This window comes from Xylocopa sonorina, chromosome 5 (assembly GCF_050948175.1).
Source record: "Xylocopa sonorina isolate GNS202 chromosome 5, iyXylSono1_principal, whole genome shotgun sequence".
NCBI lineage: Eukaryota > Metazoa > Arthropoda > Insecta > Hymenoptera > Apidae > Xylocopa > Xylocopa sonorina.
The window spans coordinates 2,570,776-2,593,720 of record NC_135197.1 but is presented as its reverse complement, the minus strand read 5'-3'; the positions used below and the strand labels follow the sequence as shown (position 1 = coordinate 2,593,720).

At 36.0% G+C, this 22,945-nt stretch overlaps 2 protein-coding genes across 6 annotated transcripts in view; one reads left to right on the top strand and one right to left on the bottom strand.

The window, feature by feature from the left end:
- The window catches only part of Cnc (NFE2 like bZIP transcription factor cap-n-collar), a 103,933-nt gene that overhangs the window by 5,455 nt on the left and 75,533 nt on the right, over positions 1–22,945 (bottom strand). The window lies entirely within an intron of this gene.
- Positions 18,187–21,977, top strand: Vas (ATP-dependent RNA helicase vasa). The gene is made up of 4 exons (XM_076895051.1): positions 18,187–18,316; positions 19,010–19,069; positions 19,144–20,922; positions 21,398–21,977. Exons 2-4 carry the CDS (start codon positions 19,016–19,018, stop codon positions 21,473–21,475), a joined length of 1,911 nt encoding a protein of 636 aa, XP_076751166.1. The 5' UTR covers positions 18,187–18,316; positions 19,010–19,015; the 3' UTR covers positions 21,476–21,977.

Sequence of the window (22,945 nt, the reverse complement as noted above, 5' to 3'; positions counted from 1 at the left end):
GCTCCGACATTTTAGTTAATTAAAAGACCGATTAAATTGTATATAATTTCAGTTACGATCTGCTATTAAAAAATAGCGCAAAAATCGTGTAAATAAACGTTCCAACGTATCGAAGAAAAAGAAACAGATTTTTTTCATAAATGACAGAGACATGTAACGAAGTTCCTCATCTTATACAACGCACAAATATTTATGTCGATCGCTGTCGTTTTTTACCATCGTATGCAATAATTTTACACGTAGACCATTTCTGATTACGGTCATAAATAACAGTGGGAATAGAAAAAGTTGCAAGCAAACAAGAAACGCTCAAGTTCCCCTTAATATTCAACAAAGATGATCAGCTGAAAAACAAGATATGTGTACGATTTTCATTAAGGAATCGAATGAAAACACGCGGACAGCGATGCAAAGGAAGACTCAAGGTCCGTTGGTCGCGTGGATTACTTGTTGATTAACCATACCTATTAATATCAGCTATGTAGATATACTTTGCATCCAGCAATTATGCAAGATAATGTCAGAATGTTACAAGACGTAGATGTTTAAAAACTTGAATGTAAATAAAAATATCGTTAACATATCGCGTTATAATGTTGATGTTTCGATGAGCATAGAAGAAACAGTATAAAAAAGAAATACGTGAATATAAAAGCAGGAGCCATCATGTTTTATTAGTCAATCGTACACGTACAAACACTTCCTCGCGTGTACGCATATAATTCTCGGCGCATGAATAATTAACTGCAAAAGAAAAAAAAAATGATAAATTTGAACGAAAATCAATGTCGTCTATAGAATCCACGTTGGACTGATAATGAAAAGGGGGTTAACGTAGGAACGTTGCTTTCAAAGCAAATTAAGATGCCCCGGCGCACTGATACCGCGTTTCTTAGAATCATTCAGCACATTTAGCTGGCGGACGATCGTACGTGACTACGATCAAGTTACGTTTGTTCTTATCAACTAATTTTGCGAAAGGAAACACGATGCTTTATTGCATTTTTTTCACGCCTCGGTATAATACCGGCATTATATTCTACGCGTCGCCACTGCGCGTATCTCGGATTAATTCGGAACTAACCACGGGCAGAGTTTACGTTTCCAGAAAAAGAATGAACAATCGTTTCCTCATATTGACGAAGTATCGTACGAGTCCGATTCCGAGAAATAGCGACGATTATCGATGAAATTGCCGGTAAGCGTGCGGCGGTTTGAAATTTTTACCACCGCCTCGAGAATACGCCTTTAAACGATACGCACGTTCGCTGCGTAATATGTTTACGGTGTATCCGATTCGACGGTTGCATATTTCGCTTGATTCGACGCAGCGTAAATCCCGCCTCGAATCGCGCGCCAAGAGCAATCGTTAATAAAACGCGCGACACGGTTCGGAAGAAGAATAGAGGTGGGGGAAATATAGGATAATGTAAGCAAATTCGCACGGTGAGTCGACCAATTGTTCTGACTCAGCGGTTTTTTTCTCTCACTGATAAGCTATCGGGCTCCTGCATTTAGTTTTCGACCGAATCCGCAGACAAACACCGCGATCTCTGTTACGTAAGATCGTTCGTACCCGAACGAACTCGTAATTCACCGTCTCGTGACAATCGAGCCGAGGCCTCTCAGCCTCGGGTTCGATAGATCCGGCGCTGGTCGCGGAGTTAATCCAGAGTACATACATGTAGGTCGATGGCATATCAAACACGTGACGTACGCTGTGAACCATGTACAAACCTACGTAACTATATATCACGAATTCCAAAGCTCGCGCGCATTATGCTTCCCTCCTTCTTGTCGGTTACCACCGAGTCGACGAATCTCGGGCGCCATTCAGTTTTTCCCGGACTTACGGTCGTAAGTCCAGGGTCGGCAGACGTACGAAGAATTAAGTCAAAAAAATGCCAATCAGCTCTAAACTAGCTTCGCAGCTTTCACGGTTCAATTCGAACGATCGAACTCGCGATCGGCATGCGACGAAAGTAACGGATCGTCGATGTAACGACTGTTCGGTCGTTGGGTTTCGATTAAAACACGGGGATTGAAAATGTTACCTACGTGGTATGTATACGATAACTCCCATAGCCGCCATTTAAGCTCCGAAAGAGCTTAATCCCGACGATCGATGCTCTGAATCGATGCACTAGAACGCCAGCAAGATGATCGTTATACGGGTGTATCCTTTGTTTCAATTAACCGCACCGTTCTTCTCGCAAGTACGGAGAACGTTCCAAGGCACGGCACGTGTAGGAGTGCATGTTCGAGAACGTCCGGCGTAAATGTATTTTCTCGCTGTAACCAGCTCTTTAGCACCTTTACTCCGCCAGATGTTCCTTTCTCTCTTTCACAACAATCTTCCCCGACACGTCGAATCTACCTCCCGCTGGCGCATATTAATCGCGCTGGTGCAAAACGCGAATACACACCGTGTTCCACCTCCTCGGCTGATAGAATTGACACCAACGAAAAATAATTATCGAACAACGCGAACGAACGAACGAGCCGGCGATATCACACTCGCGAGGCACCAATTAGTGTTTCTGCATCGTCACGGTTTACGAACACAACCGATACTGTTGTAGCATCACTCGGCAAGTTTTAAATCAAGAATCGGGCGCACGAGCACGCGCTAAAGTCAGACAAATCGGAGAAAGAAAACAAAGGAAATTGGTTCGACGAAGCCGCGGCTCATCGCCGCGTGGGAACACCCGTGGAATTGTCGCGTCGGCGGTTTTTCTTCTTGGAACACATTATGCCCGTTTCGAGTCGTACGATTACTGCGACACCGCGGGACACGTAAGATATGCATTCGATCGCGGACGCAGCGTAAACATAACTACTTAAAGTTGGTGGCGCGTAGCCGAGAGGCTGACCCGGCGCGGGGCGTCACCACTCGCTTCAAGAGGCTGGTGACTAGCGTCACTTTTCACTTCGGTATTGGACGGACACCGACGAACGGTGGGAGCGACGGCGTACGGCTACGTCGCGTGTCGGCCGATTCGTCATACAACCGATTCGCGATTCTATACCCTTGGATAAAAGCTTTTCCTTGATCACTAATCCCGCGTGTTTCGCGTTTAATACATTTGGTAACGTGCGCCACGAGAGAGGCTGAGAAGATCGAACGATCGCGGAACACCACCGTGATCGGGTATCGTCGTTCGTCATTCGTAGTGCGAGGAAAATATCTTTCAATGAGAAACGATCTACGCGGGATCTATTTCCTGCTACATTTCATGTTACGATGCCATGAATAGAAGCGATTAATGAATTTCCATTACACCGCGTCTCATTACTTGTCACGTTTTGCTTGTTCGTTAAGTAACTCAGTTAGACGTAAATACTGTGTCAAGGGACGATAATAAAATTAATAATCATGAGCTACGTTGTCTAGGTGGACGACTACGATTGTTGACATGCATATCAATTGATTTTGACTGATTTTGAGTCACTGGTACGTGAAAGAAATTGATGCACACGAATAGGATGAAAAGTGAATTACTGTTTTTGTTCTCGGTAAAATAATGTGCGCCGTATTTTAAAACAGACTTGGTAGTTCTAGCATCGATCGTGTTTATTCTACCGTTATCAAAGAAACGGTACGAAACTAACATTGTTGAAAACAAATCTGTTTCAGCATATTTTATCGTTCATGCTCCTCCGCTATAATTGGACTTTAGAGTCCTTTCTGATAAACGTTCGCGCTCTAAAAAAGCTGGTTACCCGCTTATGTATGTACAGCGTGTTAGTTACGTGGCAGCGTCTAACCAGTAAAATACCACCGGCGATTTTTAAGTTTCGCTGAATGAATTTTACCGATACCAGCCTTGAGTCGAAACTATCTGCTGCCACATATTGTTATATACGTTGCCATTATATCGGAACAAGATAAAATAGATAACGGGGAAAAGATACTTCAAATATCGTATGACTAAATGCAGTTGTATATTTAATCGTGAATTGACAGTGAGAACTGATAAAAATGTAAGAGAGTTCCAGCAAAAAAAAATATACGCTGACAATTTCGTAAAATTTAATCAAACCAAAAAAAAAGAGTAATAAATGTAAACACAGGTGTACGTATACAAATAGAACAATAATATTCTTCCTAATATTACGAATGACATAATGGAGCGACGTAAAAATAGTCTCGTTTCGTGCATTACACTGCGTCGCGAAGTCAAAATATCGCTTTCCTTGTAATGTATTTAACTACAATGTATTTATGACCGTCAAAATCGTACAACTATTTCGTTCTTTTCCACTGGGTAATTGTACGTACGCATAATACTGCTGATAGCGACGCGCCTTCGGATTATGAAAGATGCGAAAAAAGAAAAAGGAGTTAACGCCGCGACACGCTGTGGTTTCAATAACGCGCAAATGTAATTACGGCTTCTAATTGTATAATTTATGCGGCGCGATCGCTCATTCACTTTGACATGTAAATGTAACAAACTGCAGTTACGTACTGCGTTCTACGTCAACTATTGCTATTTTTGATACAATATTTAACAGCGTTGCCGCAGAAAGATATCGAAGAAAATATAAGAAATCAGGCGTTTCGTAACCTAGTGACGTTAGCAGCAGAGTATTGGAAAAAAATTTGAAGTTAAATATTAATTTGTAACGTTAATGAAACGTCAATTTGAATAGTGGTGACTACGCTTTTAAACGCATCGCGTTTAAGAACATACTGTACACGCTTGAAAGATATTGAATATCTTTTAATTGGAAACATAAGAATCCCTCTATCCACACAATTAAATATTTTCCTAATCAAGAAACAGTTTGAATTAATTTTCTGACTTGAAAGAAATCTGAATTTCAATACTTCACGAGAACAAGATTAAATCACTTTGTTGATAAATGAACAACGAGATAACAATAATTTAATTTAATATTACCAGATTGCATATGTAATTTTTATTAAGCAGAATTTGCATAATCCCAATGAAAATTGTCATCAGCGAACAATCTATTCGCCGAGGAGAGAAAGAGAGAGCAATTAAAGTGCACGGCATCCATAGACAGCGCAAGTCTTCGTCTACGGTAATCATGCAGTATAACAGTGTAAGGAAACGTAACTACATAAGTATGCAGTCAACAGTCATTCGTACTTTCACCGCTGTTCGTGGGTGTAGTTTTGCAAGCTTATCTCACGCGTGTGTACAGCAATTATCCCTTTTGTTTTGCATATCCTGTTATTTTACATAGACGTGCGAAACACAAATAAGTTCTTCTTTTTCCGGTGATATCGCGATAAAAATAGACTGGTCGGCTTTAATTAAAACGAAAGACTAATCGCGCCTCCCCCCCCCCCCCCCCCCCTCAGCTACACGACTACCGTTTAGCTATTCAACTTGATCCATAGCAACGACACGTGCGACAATTTTACGTCCGTCACTGTATGTATCTACGTGTATCCATCATCTATCCGTAACCACCTGCGTCATCTTAAAACTGCCAAGGACAAACGTTGATTTCAAAGATGCCGTTTCACGAGTTAAGGATGCCACGTATTTTTATCGCGGAATAAAAAGCTACGCGCTGATGTTTCACGAGCTATGCTATAAAGCGCGACAGTTTTAACAAAGCGAACGTCTGCGCGCGTGTACTTGAGCAGTAATATTCGAATGTAGTATACCAACGACGTCGAGCGTCTTATCGTACATTTAAGGAAACGAATTACCTTCCACTAATGTCCGCGGGCGTTTCTCACTGCCTTGGCCAGACAGAAGCACGTATGTACATACGTGCCGAGCGAAGTGCGAGCGTGTGCTCTCAAAATTCATATGCGGCGAACTAGAGGAGAGGCCTTTCGAATAACCGAGGTCGCGTGACTAAGCATCTCAAATATGGATGCGATATCTGTTCGCAAACCTCGCCAAGTGATAATAAAGCACACGCGGTCGCGCGGCCAACTATTTATAGCGGTGGTTTCCGAGTTGATTTCGCCGTGACGCGACGCAATGTTTTTGTTCCTAACGAACCTATCCACGCATCGAAAGAAAACATAAATAATGTTGCAAAGTTCACCCCCGCCGTACGTCCCCTCGCGGCCCACCGTTTCGCAACGATCCTCGAGCAACGCGTTCTGTTTTCCTCCGAACGAGCGAGCACCAACCGAACGATGCACAATCGTCTCGATGCAATGATAAACAATCGTCGTGGTAACGACGCTTAAACGCTCCGCGAGAGACCGGCCGTTTGGCAAAAGTTTGACCGAACGTTTCGACGCCGGTTAACAGGCGCGTTAATTAATTACGATGGGAGCGCGAATTTATGCGCGCAAACAAGAAACGCCCCGCGGAGAGACGAGGGGGCAAGCAAAAGATGACACACCTGTGCAAGACACGTGACGCGTTCGAAGAGCAAACAGCTAACATTTGTTATGACGGATACTGCAAATAACGGGTTGAATTCGATAACGTATGCTAGTTGGCCTGAGCATCCCCCGCGCCCACCACCGGAATGTGGAAAGAAAACAATATTACGAAATTGGAGCAACAACGGCTCACGATCGTCCTGTACAAGCGTACGTATGTACGTATCGCCGCTTAGACGATAACCACGCACCGTATCAACATAATAACGCTGAATCGATGTTCTTCTACGACTTTTGTAATACGATTTCTAACTCGACGCGAAAGGGAAGAAAAAATGTGACGCAGAAGAAAATTATCGCTGGACTGCAGAAAAAGAATCGTGCGATGTTGCATAAACGATCCACTCTCCTTCAAACTGTATCCTAAACGCGCTAAAGTAACAATCTTGTTGTCTAAAGTGCGTTCGTATATGTTGCATCGTCCGCAAAATCGTAGACAGAGAAGAAGCTTCGTATAATCTCTAATATTAAGAGAAAAATTTAATTTTCTAGCACATCGTTACAGAAATTATAATATGTTCACGAATTGTACACAATTATATCGTTTAGCGTGAAGATTGCATGTTCGTTATGCAATAATATGTTTCTAACTGTTATGAGAGAACATTTCATGAGCACATGCATGAAGCTGCAAAAAGTATTTGCACATATTAAATTTTCTATTTTTTAATTGTAATATATCTATCTAACTTTGTATCGATCCATTTGTAATTTTGGACAATTTTCAAATTCAATTTAATTTAGTAATATTTTTTACAAGTTTGCGCACTTTCCTTTATTATTTTGTATAATAGCCGGTCAAATAAGCGACATGTAGGTATAACGTTGCAGCTTTGTTATCGGCAAGACCGTGTAAAATCATGACCGAATGATAAGATTTTAGTCCCCGATGTAGAGTAGATAGATACCGATTATCAGTAACGCCATAAAAATCCTTAATCATATTACCATTCTATAATTGCATTAACAGTTATTAAACGGATATTTATCATTCGCTTGTTATTTGCTCTCAATTAATTTTCCTTACGTTAATATCCTTCAAATGACCGATATAAAATAAACATCTAATGCAGATAAAACAAATAAAAAGGAAATACATATGTATATAAACAACATGAAAATAAAGTTAACAGAGTACAAATATAAGATACTTAAAATCGATTTTGATACTGAATTATTAATCGTTACTGCACGACGAGAACATTTATGTAATCAGTTGCCTGAGTAGAAGTTAACTCAAGTTAAATTATGCGCATACTTTTAAATCTACGGTTGAACCATTTGAAATTGATGGCCGCGCTATACGTATCTCTGTACGTATTGCTATCATTTTGTCCTACATCGCGTTGTAAAACATTTAAATTTATACCCTGTCTTTTATCATTAAAGAAATATTCTTTTATTTTGTAATCAGTTCTTATTAGCAACGATAGCCAGTGTGTACCGTTAAAAATGACAAAGTATGTAACAAATACAATGACAAATAATACGATTTTACTATCGTATCATTTCAACTTCGTACATATTTTACTCACTTACATCTCAATTAAAAGAGTGAATTGTTCATAAATATGTATATTTATATCACACGATTAATATAAAGAGGAGAGTCTTGGATCGAAATGGAAAATTATGAGTGTACTACAGAAATATCAGTTATATATCTTTTACCCATCGTTGCATATCTACTAATTGCATTACCTCGTATCTCTCAGATGGGAAAATGCGATACAAACAATTTTCGACAAAATTAAGATACGAGTTCCTCCACGTGTATTTCGATGATATCTACAATTTGTCAAAACATGACATCTTTGTGGCGTGTAATTTAAAAAACAAAACAAAAGTCCCTGGATAACAATTCATGTATCAAGTATTTTTGTAATTCTTCATAGCTCTGCACAAACTTTAAAACTACCGCGCGCTAGGAGATCGGAGAGCCGCGCGTATCACTTGCCGTCTGACCACAAAACTCATTCTACTGCGCGCTTCATTATACGGTTACTTCACTTGCTAGATGTCTAAGAATTTCCGTATCATTCTGCACAAAACAAGAACTATGTAAATCAAATTGTACACGTAGTATCGAACGAGTTTGAAAAGTAAATCAAGCTACACGCATCTACATATGTATGAATAGGTACGCATACTTGTGCCGGTTATCCGACGCGCCTACGCGATCGAAGAATCGAAATCCTCTTGCTCTGGATCGCTGTATGCGATCGCGTTAAAGTAGGCGAATTCTCAGCCAACGATTTCGAGAGCAGTGATCTCTTTTGTGTACTAACGAAATCGGTGGGTGAAATCGGTCGATTTGCATCTATTGGCCACCGCCACGGATCCTTTTGGTACTCGTCATGTAAATCGCGATAAGAATATATCGTGTTTACGATTTATGGATCTATAGATTAGCAATCGTGTATAACAGAGCGAATAAATATCGGATGTTATTATTATCGTAAGCTATTTCATTAACCTTACGAAGTTACAAAACCGCCGATAAAATCAGGCACACGTACACACACGATATTGGAATACTTTGGCAAAAGTAAGATTGAAACTTGTAGAAAAGATACGGTTCCTGATTGTGTTACTATTTAATTAATGTTTGATATTATTCTGTGTAGGTTTCTCTAAACTGTAAGCTCGCAGTATAAACGTTGATAATTTAATCAAAGTTATTATCATCAGAATATCACAACGTTCTAATGAGCAAATTAAATCGTATTAAGAGATCGTGCAAATTAATATTTTCTCGTTAGTGCCTCGTTCGAGATAAACATCGTGATAAATGTATTCAGCAATAAAAGAGTGATCAGCACGCATTAGAAAACTTTCCTCAACGCACTCGTATAAATTATTGTACACGTTCATTCAATAATTGCAAGTTTTATGAATCTTTATTAAGTATGTGGAAAACATCAATTTCTCATTTGCAATAATTGAGTGTTTAATAACGCTCCTCTATTTTAAGTGATCTCGGTGTGGAGTATCTTATAAGGAATTAGTGTGTATAAAAAGTGTTTAATGGAGGGGGACGTTATATGGTATAAATAGTTTTTCAGCTGGTGAGACAGAGTGTAAAAATTTCAAGGACAAACGTTTTTTTTATCCATAACACAACAGCGCTTATTGAGACAAATTTAACAATAGCCTACTTCGTTTTATGACGCTCTAAACCAATGGGGTGCCTAGGAACCAAGTTAAATGCACGCAACGGATCTTCGACCAGCTATACCCTAAGCCAGGCCTAAAAATCTTTACAATTTTATAATCCTACAATTTGTGGAACGATACAATTTACAAATAAAAGTACACATCGTTCGATTGATCCCTGCAATTTAAAAATGGTTAACTCGACTATAAAACCTTCGACATTGTTCTATTTACAGAATTTCGTTTCCTATGTGATATTCTGCTATACCCAATTGAAATAGACACCCTAAATATAAATTGTACGTTAAAGATAGGTTTGACAACCACTGCACAGATGCGTTGTTCCAAGTAAACAAAGATCTCTTAGAATTGGGACTGGAATGATGTCACTAGAGACATTATAGCTTGACGCTACAATTAGGAGTATCGTTATTAAATTTGTGACAATTTTACTCTGTGAATACTATGTACATAGTACAAATTATATTGCAATAAATGAATCACAGTGTGTATTCAACAAGTGTGAAAAATAGTGGAAGACTATGAAATTACGTAATTGTTGCAATATTTTTAATTATAGCAAGGAGGTCAATTATAGTAAATAAATATTCTAATATTTCTAAATTTAATCATAAGTACTGCGATAAACACAGGGATATATAAAGATACAAATTATTCCTGGGGCAAATTATCGATACACTGCCAGGAGATATTAAGTTAATATGAATGGTTTCTCAGAATTTGAGTTTAAAGTTGTTACGTGACATAGATCAAGAATAAATGTCTTATTTCGATATAAGTGTCCTTTATTTCTTAGGTTATGAATTTTGTGTCTGCATCAACAAAATGGAAACGATTAATTTTTATATTTTCATGTGGTATAATAAAAATGTGTTTTTTTTTAACATTTGCTGCCAGTATATTAAGAGATTGCTTAAATGTTATTCTCTGCTCGCTAATGAAAAATATAGATGGATAAATATAATTCAGGATGGACAAAGTGTGCTGTTCTGAAACGAGATTTAACATCAGCGATTGATGTTCACAGGTATGACGACGTCTTACAATTATTTATTTTATATAGTATACATTGTTACACAATCACGTAAGCCTTTTGATCACTTTGAGTAATTTGGATTTACAAGAGGTAAAAATAAATCTTACTGAATCATTTAACGGAACTGCGATTCTATTTGATATCCAATTCACGGAGTTACGGATTTAACATTAGCATAACTGCGCGCTAGTTGACTATGCATTCGAGAACGATTTAATCCCGTAATTAATGGAATAATGAAAGATAATGCAGCGTAATGCGACACTTGCTGGGTATTTAATTTTTTATACAGCAGACATGTTATATTCTCTATCCAGAAACGAAATGTCTTTAGATACTTTCAAAATATTATTCAAAATAAAAGTTTTTAATATGTTCAGATTTTACAAGCCTACAATCGACTTCCATTTTGAATGTGCATTTTGTTATTAAAAACTAAGATTTGCTAATGGAAAATATAATGTAAGAAACATATAATACATATTTAATTAACACACTCAATTACTTGTTCCAGATACATTTATTTCTTCTTAATTACTCACTTTTTCAGCTGTTTTCTTTTTCAATAGCAACTCCCGTCTATATCTACAATTCCTCTATAAATATCAAACAAGTATATCAAAGTATCCATAATTTCATTAGAAACGATTAATTCAGATGAAAAATGAAAATTCTGTACTGAATTCTATTACAGAAACAATTCTACAAGAAAGAACTACACCCATTAACACAATTTCACCAATCCACCAATTGAATGAACTAAAATTGCTTAAAACATCCAACAAACAATTCATGCGATCCATTCGATCGCATTCGCCCAGTTGTTTCGTTCGATGTTTTAACGAAGCCCCCCCCCCGTATCGAAGTTTCTACGCTTCGTTCGAGTAATCGCGGAACGAGCATCGCGAATCACTTTTCAATCATAATAAGTGCTCGCGAAGTGAACGCGGATAAATGGCCCCTTTTATTCCATCCTCAAAGTATCTCGCCTCGTAACGAATCACCGGTACCGGCGAGTGAATCAATTTCGTTCTATTATTACGATCGGCTGACGAGATGCAATGGCAAAAGAAGGGAATGAGTCACTTGCCGGCCTGTGACACACATATGCGAACACAACCACGTTCCCGTGTGCACATGCAGTGAACAGAGAGTCAGGCGGTACGTGTCCGGCGAGGCCCGTTCGAGCTCAGGCTACGGATACGTAGAGCCGCGGAGAATTCTGCTCGACCGCGACACTCACCCGCTTCCCCGTTGCTCCATTGCTGTGGCTGATCATGCAAATCACGTTTAGGGTAAACATTCGTATATACATACATCTATCTTGACCAACGATAAGTGGCTCGAGCACGTGGGACACTATTTTCAACCCTTATTTCCACGTACACTCGAAAACCAGTAAATTCGTTGGGATGGTTAATTTACGTTGTAAAAGATTATGGAAAGATAATTTAGAACATGTTTGGATGTATGGTACCTGTGAAAAGGTAATGTCATTGATTGGTTTGAGATTTTAAGCGGGGGGTGGAAAGGGGTGCGCATTCGAAATTTAAATTTTGTCCTCGATATTAACAAAAAGTGGATAAAAAGATACTTCTAAAGGTTAGTTTCATTGGCAATTGTAATTAGTTCGGTATATGTATGGGGTGGACCATGTGGAATCGATTATATTTTGTTGCTTCTCAGAGCGGAGATCGTGTACAATAAAAATTATTGAATACAGTTTTGTTATCTATATAGAAATATATTTTCTTTAATAATTTGTCGAATAACTCCGGAAGATAATGCGAATTGTTCAACGCTCAAATTGTTTCGACCGAACTAAAAAATGGCGACAGACTTTCTGCCTTTGTTAAGGCTGATTGTGCAATCAGGATGATTCATCCAAATGAAACTTGTGTAAATTATGCACTTTAAAGATTGAAAGATTTTACATATTTAAATTACGTCCGTTTATCATTTGTGAGCGAAGCCTTATCTTTTGTGGCAAGAAATTATTTTTTACAAGCGATAAGGTTATTCTAAATATAAAAATGAAATAACACGTACGAAAGGCTTCGAAGTATCGCAGTTGAAATGTACGAAAAAAGGATCGGGGAGTATCAAAAGATAAGAGAATAAAGTCGCTTTTATTCGCTGGATGCTATCGAATTGTTTAGCTTCATCAATTTTTTTCCAAATCCTTCTATCAATGCCATTGCTCCAATTTTATTCAACTACGCACTTGGATCAAAGCACACCACGCATTACTATTACTATTGAAAGATAAAGAAACGCATTGGATTACAACGACAAACTGTTGCGATGATTTAAGGTTCAGTTATTTAGTTTCATTATCGTATAGACATAGTAAGTTTGTTTTACCAAAACGAAAAATACATGGAATCTAATAGATATTCATAGCATACCGATATATGCTGGTACCTAATGCAACCACTGAATTTTCACAGTTTTGTTATTAAGTCACCTAAAAAAACGGAGATATCGAGACCCATTTCTCAAACTAGTGAATAAGTAAACAGGAAAATGTAATCGCGATAAGTTCATTTTTTACACGATTGTATAATATTATGTGCCTCTTTCCACGATATATCCCTCGCACCCCCTCTTACCGCACCTTTCCAAGATATGTATAAATAATTCAACGATGTCACTGATTGTTGATCACGTCACTGTATCAAGAAAACTGTCGATTCATCGCATCATATGAATATTTATTCCTATATATTCGTTTTTGTTTACCCATCTAGTCAATCAACACGCAATCTGTGCGTAATACAATCGACTTTCACAATCATTTTTCAAGCCACTTTGCTACACTACTTCGTTCAATGAAAAAACAATAAATATTGTTACGAAGAGAAATATAACTTTGTTAAACAAAACAATCCTTACAATTGTACCATTGTCGTATTTCTTATTTCGTTACACGTTTTGACTATATCAATGCAATGAATAAACGCGTTACAACCTCGATTATTCGCTAAATCTCTTCTCTTCCTTTTTTTATTTTTCTTTCTTTCAAATTAATGCAGAAAAGTACGAACATTTTATGGGTAGTTCGTCATAATAAATCTGGCAAGAGAACATCTGGCGAAATTCCACAGTTGGTCGAAGAGGAAAGCTTGAAGAGTTTATAATTTACAGGTCTATTGTTACGCCCTCTTTACGCACCTCGAAAAAGGTAGACACGAAACAGATGCGATTTTCCACTTATCCAAAGACACGAAGAAACACGTGGGTCGACTGTGTGCCATCTGGGTACTAGAAAAGGTCACCTCGACATTGCAAAGTTAAAAAACACTCGTTTCGTGAAGGATACACATTTGGTTTATATCCCTTACTTTCTATTTCCCTTAAAATATTACTTCGACTTCGAAAGGTTTTCTCAACGTTTCGTAAAGAAATTTGCAGCACTTGTAGCTACAATCTTCTCAAATTTTCATGCATTTTTAAAATCAATTAGAGGCACAGGTTACCGTAGAACAATCACAGAACGGCAATGATTATAATTGCGCAGCTTTTTGTCTTTTGTCACGTGCACGTATTTAATTCCGGTGTTCCGATTAAATTACACGGTTTTCTCTTTCTTTACTGCAGAAAACATTCGATTCCAAATAAATGCAAATATATTCTAAGCAAGTGTACGTTTTCTTGGTTATAAGAGACTACAACTGCATATATTCATGTATATAGAAAATGATTACGCGTTTTTCACTTCTATTCATTTCTGTATTTCCTTTTACCACTATGCCCTACTTTCACTGTTAGATAATAATAATAAAAAAGAAAAAAGCTTTTGTAACGTTACACTAATTAGGTCTCCAGTCGCTGACACGAGAACTATCACACTTAATTATTCCAATGATACGCGATATGTAAATACATTACACGATACACGACGCGCATGGTTTGTTAGAAACGAACACCGAAGACGTGAAATAAAGCAGCTTGTATATACGATCAGTCATTGTCAATAATTCGTATCTACATGCACGTGTTTCCTGGGAATATTGGTCGTATCGCGCCTACCTGTTGCCATATCGAAACTGCGTTTTTCCTTTTCTCATTTTTCTTTGTGCTGTCCGCTGTCGTCGCAATTGTGTCGCGGTTGTCGTTTCTATCGGTACACGGATTAACGTTCCTATATCATTGTAACGAATTGCACGATTCGAGGTTACCAAGCTGATAACAGAAATCTAATTACAGCTTCGCTGTCGATGACGTTGATTTCCGTGATGACTTTGTTTTACCATTCTCGATTGTTCTATTACGAACGATTATATTCTTGATTGCAACTATGCAACAATTAAGTTTAAAATTCTAAGAGTACTATCTTTCCATTCGAAACATTAATTTGTATAGCGTTCTTATGTCATACTGACCATTTTAACTCTTTAGAGTGTTAACTAACGCTATAGTTTAACTGTTGACACTTGCATGTACACAAGCTTTGATTGTACGTGTTGTTAGATGTGAAAATGTAAAAGTTTAATATTAATGAGCAACTGGAGGCTCTGCAAGAAATGTTTCTGTTGTAGATCAAGTTTCTTGGAAATAGCAAATGTGTACATGCATATGCATGTGGTCATTTGTATCACTGAAAGTTTCCTTATAGAGATACTTTATACACTGGAAAGAGACAACTGTAAGAAACAACATCTTCATGCATAATAATTTTGTAATTTGTGATTGCACAAATTAAATAAATAATCAGAAGGGTTATCACTAACTAATTAGATTAAAATTCATGAAACTCGAAGAAGAAAGTGTATCTCACACATGCGATACATATACAACATATTTAATTAAAATGTTTGTGTGTTTTTCTCCAAATGGCACCTATCACTCAGTACAAGGAAAAGCTAAAGGCAGAGAGTGGATTACGAATCGAAATTCTGGTTTCAGGTTTGCAGTAGTTTTCCAGATATTGAAGTTAAAAATCTGTGGTATCGTATATAGAAAGCTGATTATATAAACGTAACTAAACATTCAATGTCGCATGTATAGATATTAATAATAAATCATTTTCACTGTAGTAGTTATCACGGTCGATTGTGGAGAGTATCGAATGACTGACGATTGAAACAACGATATCAGTCTCAGTATCTGTAGGGGGTGTCCCGACAAAATAAAAATGCAAGTAATATCGATTAGGCTACATGCTCTTCCTGCAGTCGCTAACCTTCATTTGAAATTATTTGGCAAATCGATTTGTGTATTGATAATTAAACGAAATTGGGTCAGTTTGAGTACACAGTCTGTGTTTTCAAAAATAATAAAATAAATTCGATTATACCTGGGTCACCCTGTAGATACTGAACTGGCGACTACTACTATCAGCGAAGGCGGTTGATTAGTCCTATCTATATGTTCTCTAAGTAACGTTTTATATATGGTACCAAAAATTTTTTATTGATATCCCGGAAAATATTAAAAATCTAAAACTAGAATTTTTAATTTATTATCTGCGGCCCTTCTTCTCCCATCTCTTCAATATCGGTGACGGGTCTCTTTTGGAAAAACACACGGTTCTACGATGAGTTTCATTCAGAACAGCCAATTATTTTTACTGAGAAATATTCAATGATCAAATATTTTAAATTCTAATCTGGGGGTCTATAAGATATCTCAAATTTGTCAAGCATAATATACAGTCCTATAACGAATACTATTACAGCGTTACCATCATTCACCACACTGAAAACTTTGTTTCTACTCGTAATATCTGAAGTATTTAGTATCATAAGTTGAATACTTGTTAATATAACGTTAAATATTAATTTAAATACAAAAATAACATATCTTTTATGAACCGGATAATCTAATTCCAAATGTCTGTTTTTAATGCTTCCATTAATATTGTACTTCTTAAATAATAGTCATACTGTATTAATATTAATTGAATGATAATTTTAAAAAATTTTATGTCTCCCTTTATAAAAAAGATTTAGATAGTAATATTTGGTTATACTATCAATTTTTATGCTTATATAACAAGTGTGTCATTTATGCATACAGCTGTAATTATTTCATTAATAAATACAAGAATGTAAGAGTACACATTTTATAAGTATATGTGTAAGATGATTCATTCTACATCTAAATGTATATGCACTACTACTGGTTAAGAATATGAAAAACATATTAGTGCATTGATAGAAAACACACTAATTTCTTAAGTAAGAAATATTTCGTTTAGCAGTAAAATTGTAAAAAATGATTATAAATAACATCATAAACATTATAGACAAAGAAGCATTTTAATTTAATTTTTCCTACAAAAATAATCTTTGTTTCTATTAAGTAGTTTGAATGAGAAATATGTTTGCATATAGTTTAGAGAAAAACAAAACCATAGAAGAAAGGTGTGTCTTTAGCATTCAGTTGTGGCATGTTATACATGCCTATTATGTTATTTGTAAACATTAGAACGTAGGACAAAAAGTCGCAATAAAATTGGAGCTTCTAGCTATGTTAAATAAATTCCAAAACAACGTTTAGGTTGTAAAAAATATTGCGTAAACATCCGTACGCGAATTCCATCGAAATAGAAATATATTTCTAATTATTCTCATGATAAAACATAAGCATTAAAATTATTTGTCAAGAAAACAATTATTTCTATACATATTTAAAAACAATAATTTTGGAACCATTTTATAAATAATATAAAAAATTCTATTTATTAGTAAAATTAATTCAAAATAGTGTTTAATAAAAATTGTAATTTATTGTAAAATTAATCCAGAAGTATTGTCTGCTAATTTATATATATATATTTAATTATAATTTAAAATATATAAATATTTGTTAAAGTATGAAACACACGTATTTGAATTTTTAATTGATAGAATGAGCAGTGACTGTCCGTAAATCACAGCTATTATTGCACATAAACTTGTCTTGACCTTGAGCATTACTAGTTTTTTATTCGAAACCGTGTTCCTCAAACTATTTGATATTATAGTTTTAGTAAATGTTATTGCTGCCTTAGACAGATATTTTTCCATTCGTTTGTAAACAAATTCAATAAAGGAAAACCATTTTTCTGCGTTTACTGCATATGATGAATCTAAATTTTTAAAATTAATAACATGATCAAATAAATGTTTGGAAATATTTATTTGAGACTATTGGAATATTTTAACAAATATGGATCAATGAATGGAAAAGAGTAATAATTGTTCTTAGCTGTTTACACATTTTATGAAATTAAAGAAATGTTTCAATGCTTCTTAAAAATTCAACGAAAAAAGCTACATCATTAAAAATTGTTTTAAATCATTACGAAATGTATGACACTTTTGTTCGAATTTTATAATTTTATATTGTTTTTATAAAAACTGTTTACATGGAACTTAATAAATAAGTTCGTTATTCGTGTAATCTAAAACTCAAGTAAGGTATAGGCTCGTTATCATTTTGCTACGCCCTTGAACAAGCTCGAGCCTGTAGAAGTAAAGTACGCATGCGTGCCGCTTGAAAACTCGATAGCTGATTCGCGAGCGCAGTGTTCCTTGAAGTTGGCTGCACTGTCAGTTCTTTGTTCGCTAGTGGCAACGGTTGAGTATTGTCAGCGTTTCTAGTCTGACGGTTGGGCGGCTTCATTTGTCTTTCGGCAGTTACCAAGGCAGACGATATCGTTGTATCGATCTGTTCAACTGTGCCATCGCGACTATCGTTACGTATATTCTTTCGTTGACAATTAAAACGTAAGTATGCAGTATCGAATTAAACGAACTTTATATTATTCGATCGTGTTAGCCGGTGAACACGTTCCCTCTTATCGTGATATGCACGTGTCACGGTTACTACTTGTTAAAAATCAATATACGTAATTAGTATTGAATGTCATTTATACGTACACGAACAAAACTTCGCCGGGAGAAATAAAGATTAATATTATTCGCGTAATAAACAGCTAACCTTCTCGGAAAACGAAACTTTTGCGTTAAAATATTCGAACGAGGTGGTATTAAATAATTTTATCACCGTTCTTTGTTTGACCCAATAGTACACAGAGTTGCTTTGTGTGTGGCGTCCTTCTTTTTTTCTCATTGAATCTTCAAAACATCATTGGTGCCTACGTTACTTAGAAACAGATATATTCTGCTGTTTTTATCGATTTTTCAACGAGTCTCTTCTCGAATTATACTTTGTGTCGAATGTTCTTGCGAACCGGTTCTGTTAACACTAGAAATTATGTTTAATTACTTTCGTACTCCCGCTTTTCGTTATTTCGATTAAATTTCGTTCGTGTAATATTTTTTAAAGAATTATTTCAGGCTGTAATATTTTAGAATTATTATAATTGTGATATATTTTTGTGCATGGGTGTTTAAAAATTTCTGTAAAACGAAAGCAACACTTTTACAGACATATAAATAACAAATAAATTGTTACAGGACACAATGAATGACGAGTGGGGTCAAGAGTTTCATCCTAACGCACAGAGTCAACCTTCTGTAAGTATAACCTCCCTTTTCGTGTTTTAAATAACTTGTGACAGCAAACTAATTCTATCAATGTTTAAATATAGTACGACGAAGGCGGACGAAGTTATGGAAAAGGACGCGGCTTCATAACACAGAACAACAATAATGATGATTATGCCGCAAAAGAGTGGAACAATAGTGTTAACACTAATAATGGTGACTATGGTAATGATGACAATTGGCAAAAAAATGATGATCACACAGATTTTGGTGGAAATGGACGAGGTGGGGGTAGAGGTAGAGGTAGGGGAGGTAGAGGAGGGAATCGAGGAAGAGGCGGCAGGGAAGGTGGATTTAGAAACAGAAACAGAGACGATGGAAATAACGATTATGCAAGGAACAATGACTATGGCGATGATGACAATGACAATGGTGATAACGGAGGTGATAGACGAAGGAAAAACTTTGGTGGACGAGAGGGAAATGATGATAGGGAAGAACCACAGAGACCAAGAGAAATGTATATTCCACCAGAGTTACCTGGTGATGAGAAATCCCTGTTTGAAAATGGTGTTGAAATGGGCATTAACTTTGACAAGTACGACAACATCGAGGTTAATGTGAGTGGAGAGAATGTGCCTCCGCCAATAGAAAGTTTCGAAGCAGCTGGGCTTAGAAATATAGTCTTACAAAATATCAAAAAGTCAGGATACACGAAACCTACACCCGTACAGAAGCATTCTCTTCCAATCATAATGAGCGGTCGTGACTTAATGGCCTGCGCGCAAACAGGTTCAGGAAAAACGGCCGCGTTTGCGGTCCCCATCATAAACACATTGCTAGAGAAACCTACAGATTTAGTTATAAATTCATCATCTTGCGAGCCACAAGTTGTTATTGTATCGCCTACTCGGGAACTTACGATACAAATATGGCAACAGATCGTTAAGTTTGCGCACAATTCAATTTTAAAAACGGTAGTCGCGTACGGTGGTACATCTGTTATTCACCAAGGAGGAAAACTTTCTGCCGGTTGTCACATATTGGTAGCGACGCCCGGAAGATTATTAGATTTCGTTGAGAGAAAAAGAATTCAATTTTCTTCCGTGCGGTTTCTCGTGTTGGACGAAGCGGATCGCATGCTGGACATGGGATTCTTGCCTAGTATCGAAAAGATCGTGGATCATGAAACTATGGTTCCCTTGGGTGAAAGGCAAACGTTAATGTTTTCTGCCACTTTCCCGGATGAGGTGCAACATTTGGCCAAAAGATTTCTAAACAACTATTTGTTTCTCGCGGTCGGTGTCGTGGGTGGTGCCTGTTCGGATGTGGAACAACATTTTTACGAGGTTGCCAGAAATAAGAAAAAAGATTTGCTCAGAGAAATTTTAGAAAGAGAAAATGACGCCGGTAAATTGGAGGGAACCTTGGTGTTTGTCGAGATGAAGAAAAAGGCTGATTTTATCGCGGTCTTCTTATCCGAGAACAATTACCCCACGACCAGTATTCACGGCGATAGATTACAAAGACAAAGAGAAGAAGCATTGGCCGATTTTAAAAGCGGAAGAATGTCCGTTTTAGTAGCCACGGCTGTCGCCGCTAGAGGCTTAGACATAAAAAACGTGTCACATGTTATAAATTACGATATGCCCAAGGGAATCGATGAATACGTTCATCGAATCGGAAGAACCGGTCGCGTTGGGAACCGAGGAAGAGCCACTTCCTTCTTCGATCCAGAAGACGACGCACATCTCAGGGTTGATCTTGTCAGAATATTGAAGCAAGCTAGTCAACCTGTTCCAGATTGGTTAATGGGCGGAAACGCAAGTAGAAACTTTATGCCTGGAAAAGGGAGCAGATTTGGAGGCGAAGATATTAGAGGGGTATGTGATTTTTCTTTATGCTTTTTCCACGACATTACGATTGAAACTCTATGTACGGTACATATCCGCCTAATATGATATAGTTGTATCTCTTACAGATTTGATATAGATTACATATATTTAGACTATCTATACCTATCGAAATATATATTTATAATTGATTTGAGTTTATTACAAATAAATATTAACTATACAGTAATAATAAAAAATATATATTTTTTCAATTTACTTTAAAAGAAATATATATCAAAATGTGTATTGTTATTATTTTATTTGAAACAAAGCAATAGTTATGCTTGTTGAAATTATTATTTAACTGTTGAGATTTAAAAGATGAAATTGGAAAATCACTTTATAGAAATGTATGTTATTGTCATAGCTCTTTGAATCCATGTTGCACGGAGATCTACTGTTATTTGTATTTTACATGGCAAATTTTTGGTAATAGTGAAATAACAATTATTTTTTCATACAGTTCGACGCGGCTAAAGAAGAATATGCCGAGGAAGCATACACAGCCTCAACGACGCAAGAACCGGAGGAAGAGTGGTAGAGAGTTTCTTTCTCGTTTATGTACTTTTTTTGTATTATATTATTAGGAACAGGGTACTAAGCTTTGTTTCTTTATTCGTTACGTCAGAGGTACAAAGAGTTTTCTTTTATTCGTTAAATTGTCTCTAATTTTAGTTTGATACTGAAGAGACATTTAATTTCACGATGATAACTGTCGTATTTTTCTTTTTTATTATGTTCAACAGTAATTAATGACTTATTTTAAAGGAAGAAATACCAGCATTCTTGCAAGTATACATTATGTACGTAATAACAAAATGTTACCTTTGTTGATGTGAAAGAACGTTTAAGAGAGATGAGGCAAAATTTGCTAAAAACCTCCCAGTTAAGCCGGTCGTACAAATATTAGTTTTTAAGAATGTAAAGTATAAAGTGAAGATAAACACGTAAAAATAGTGCTTTATTTTATGAAATGATACTCTCTAATATTATGTTAAGCGTTTTGTACGTTCCTTTTTATAATAAAAAATTACAATTGAAAAGCGTTTATTTTTAATATTTTTTTTTTTAAATCCATTTGTTAACGTTTTCATTATATATAATATAATATATAATATATATATATATTAGCATCTTGTACGTTGGCAACATTTCAATTTTTTACGGCACGATTACAGATGATTCTATATACAATTTACTTGCGGGAAACGAATATTTAGCAAAAGATATATTAAATACTTTGAATATTTTCATTTTTCAAACATTTCATAAAATATATTAGGTCATAACACGTGAAAAGTTTGAATATCTACTGATTTTCTAATTGCATTATACTTGGTATACTGTTTGCCAATTATTAGTATGTGTATGTTTTTTTCACGTTTTTAATTTGGCAAAATACTTATATGATAAAAGGAACTAGAAACTGTAAAATTAATATATTTTTAAAAGTCATGAAAGATATCAGAATTCTTTGGTAATTATATCTTGAATCAAGTAGTACATATTTTAGTTGAGAAAGATTAATTTGAAATTAGTGTATCTATTTTACATAAAAGAATGGACAATTTCATGAGTTACGATCTATATATTATACTATATTTTTACTAAACGTTTGTATTGATGATATTTATTATATACGTATATTTAAAACTGGTCAATCAAGAATAATACAAAACATGCATAAACAATTGGAAACTTTGATTCTGGACTTAACAAACGAGTGAAGCGGTTGTTCAATGACAAAATATCTCACTCCAAGGTTAGGTACTTCTCATTGAATGACTGTATCTTACGTTTATTAGTGAGAGAAAGCAGAATCAAAAGTATAATTTGTAGTGAAAAAAAGTGGCAGATGCTCAAACAAGAATTAGAAAATTTCTAGATGTTTCAATATACTACCTTTAAGAAACTAAGTACTTTTTTCCTTAAATGTTTAATGATAATTAATAAATAGTCGTTAAATAATCAGGACTGACAAGCGATGCGTTGAGTTATTCCAAGTCAAGCG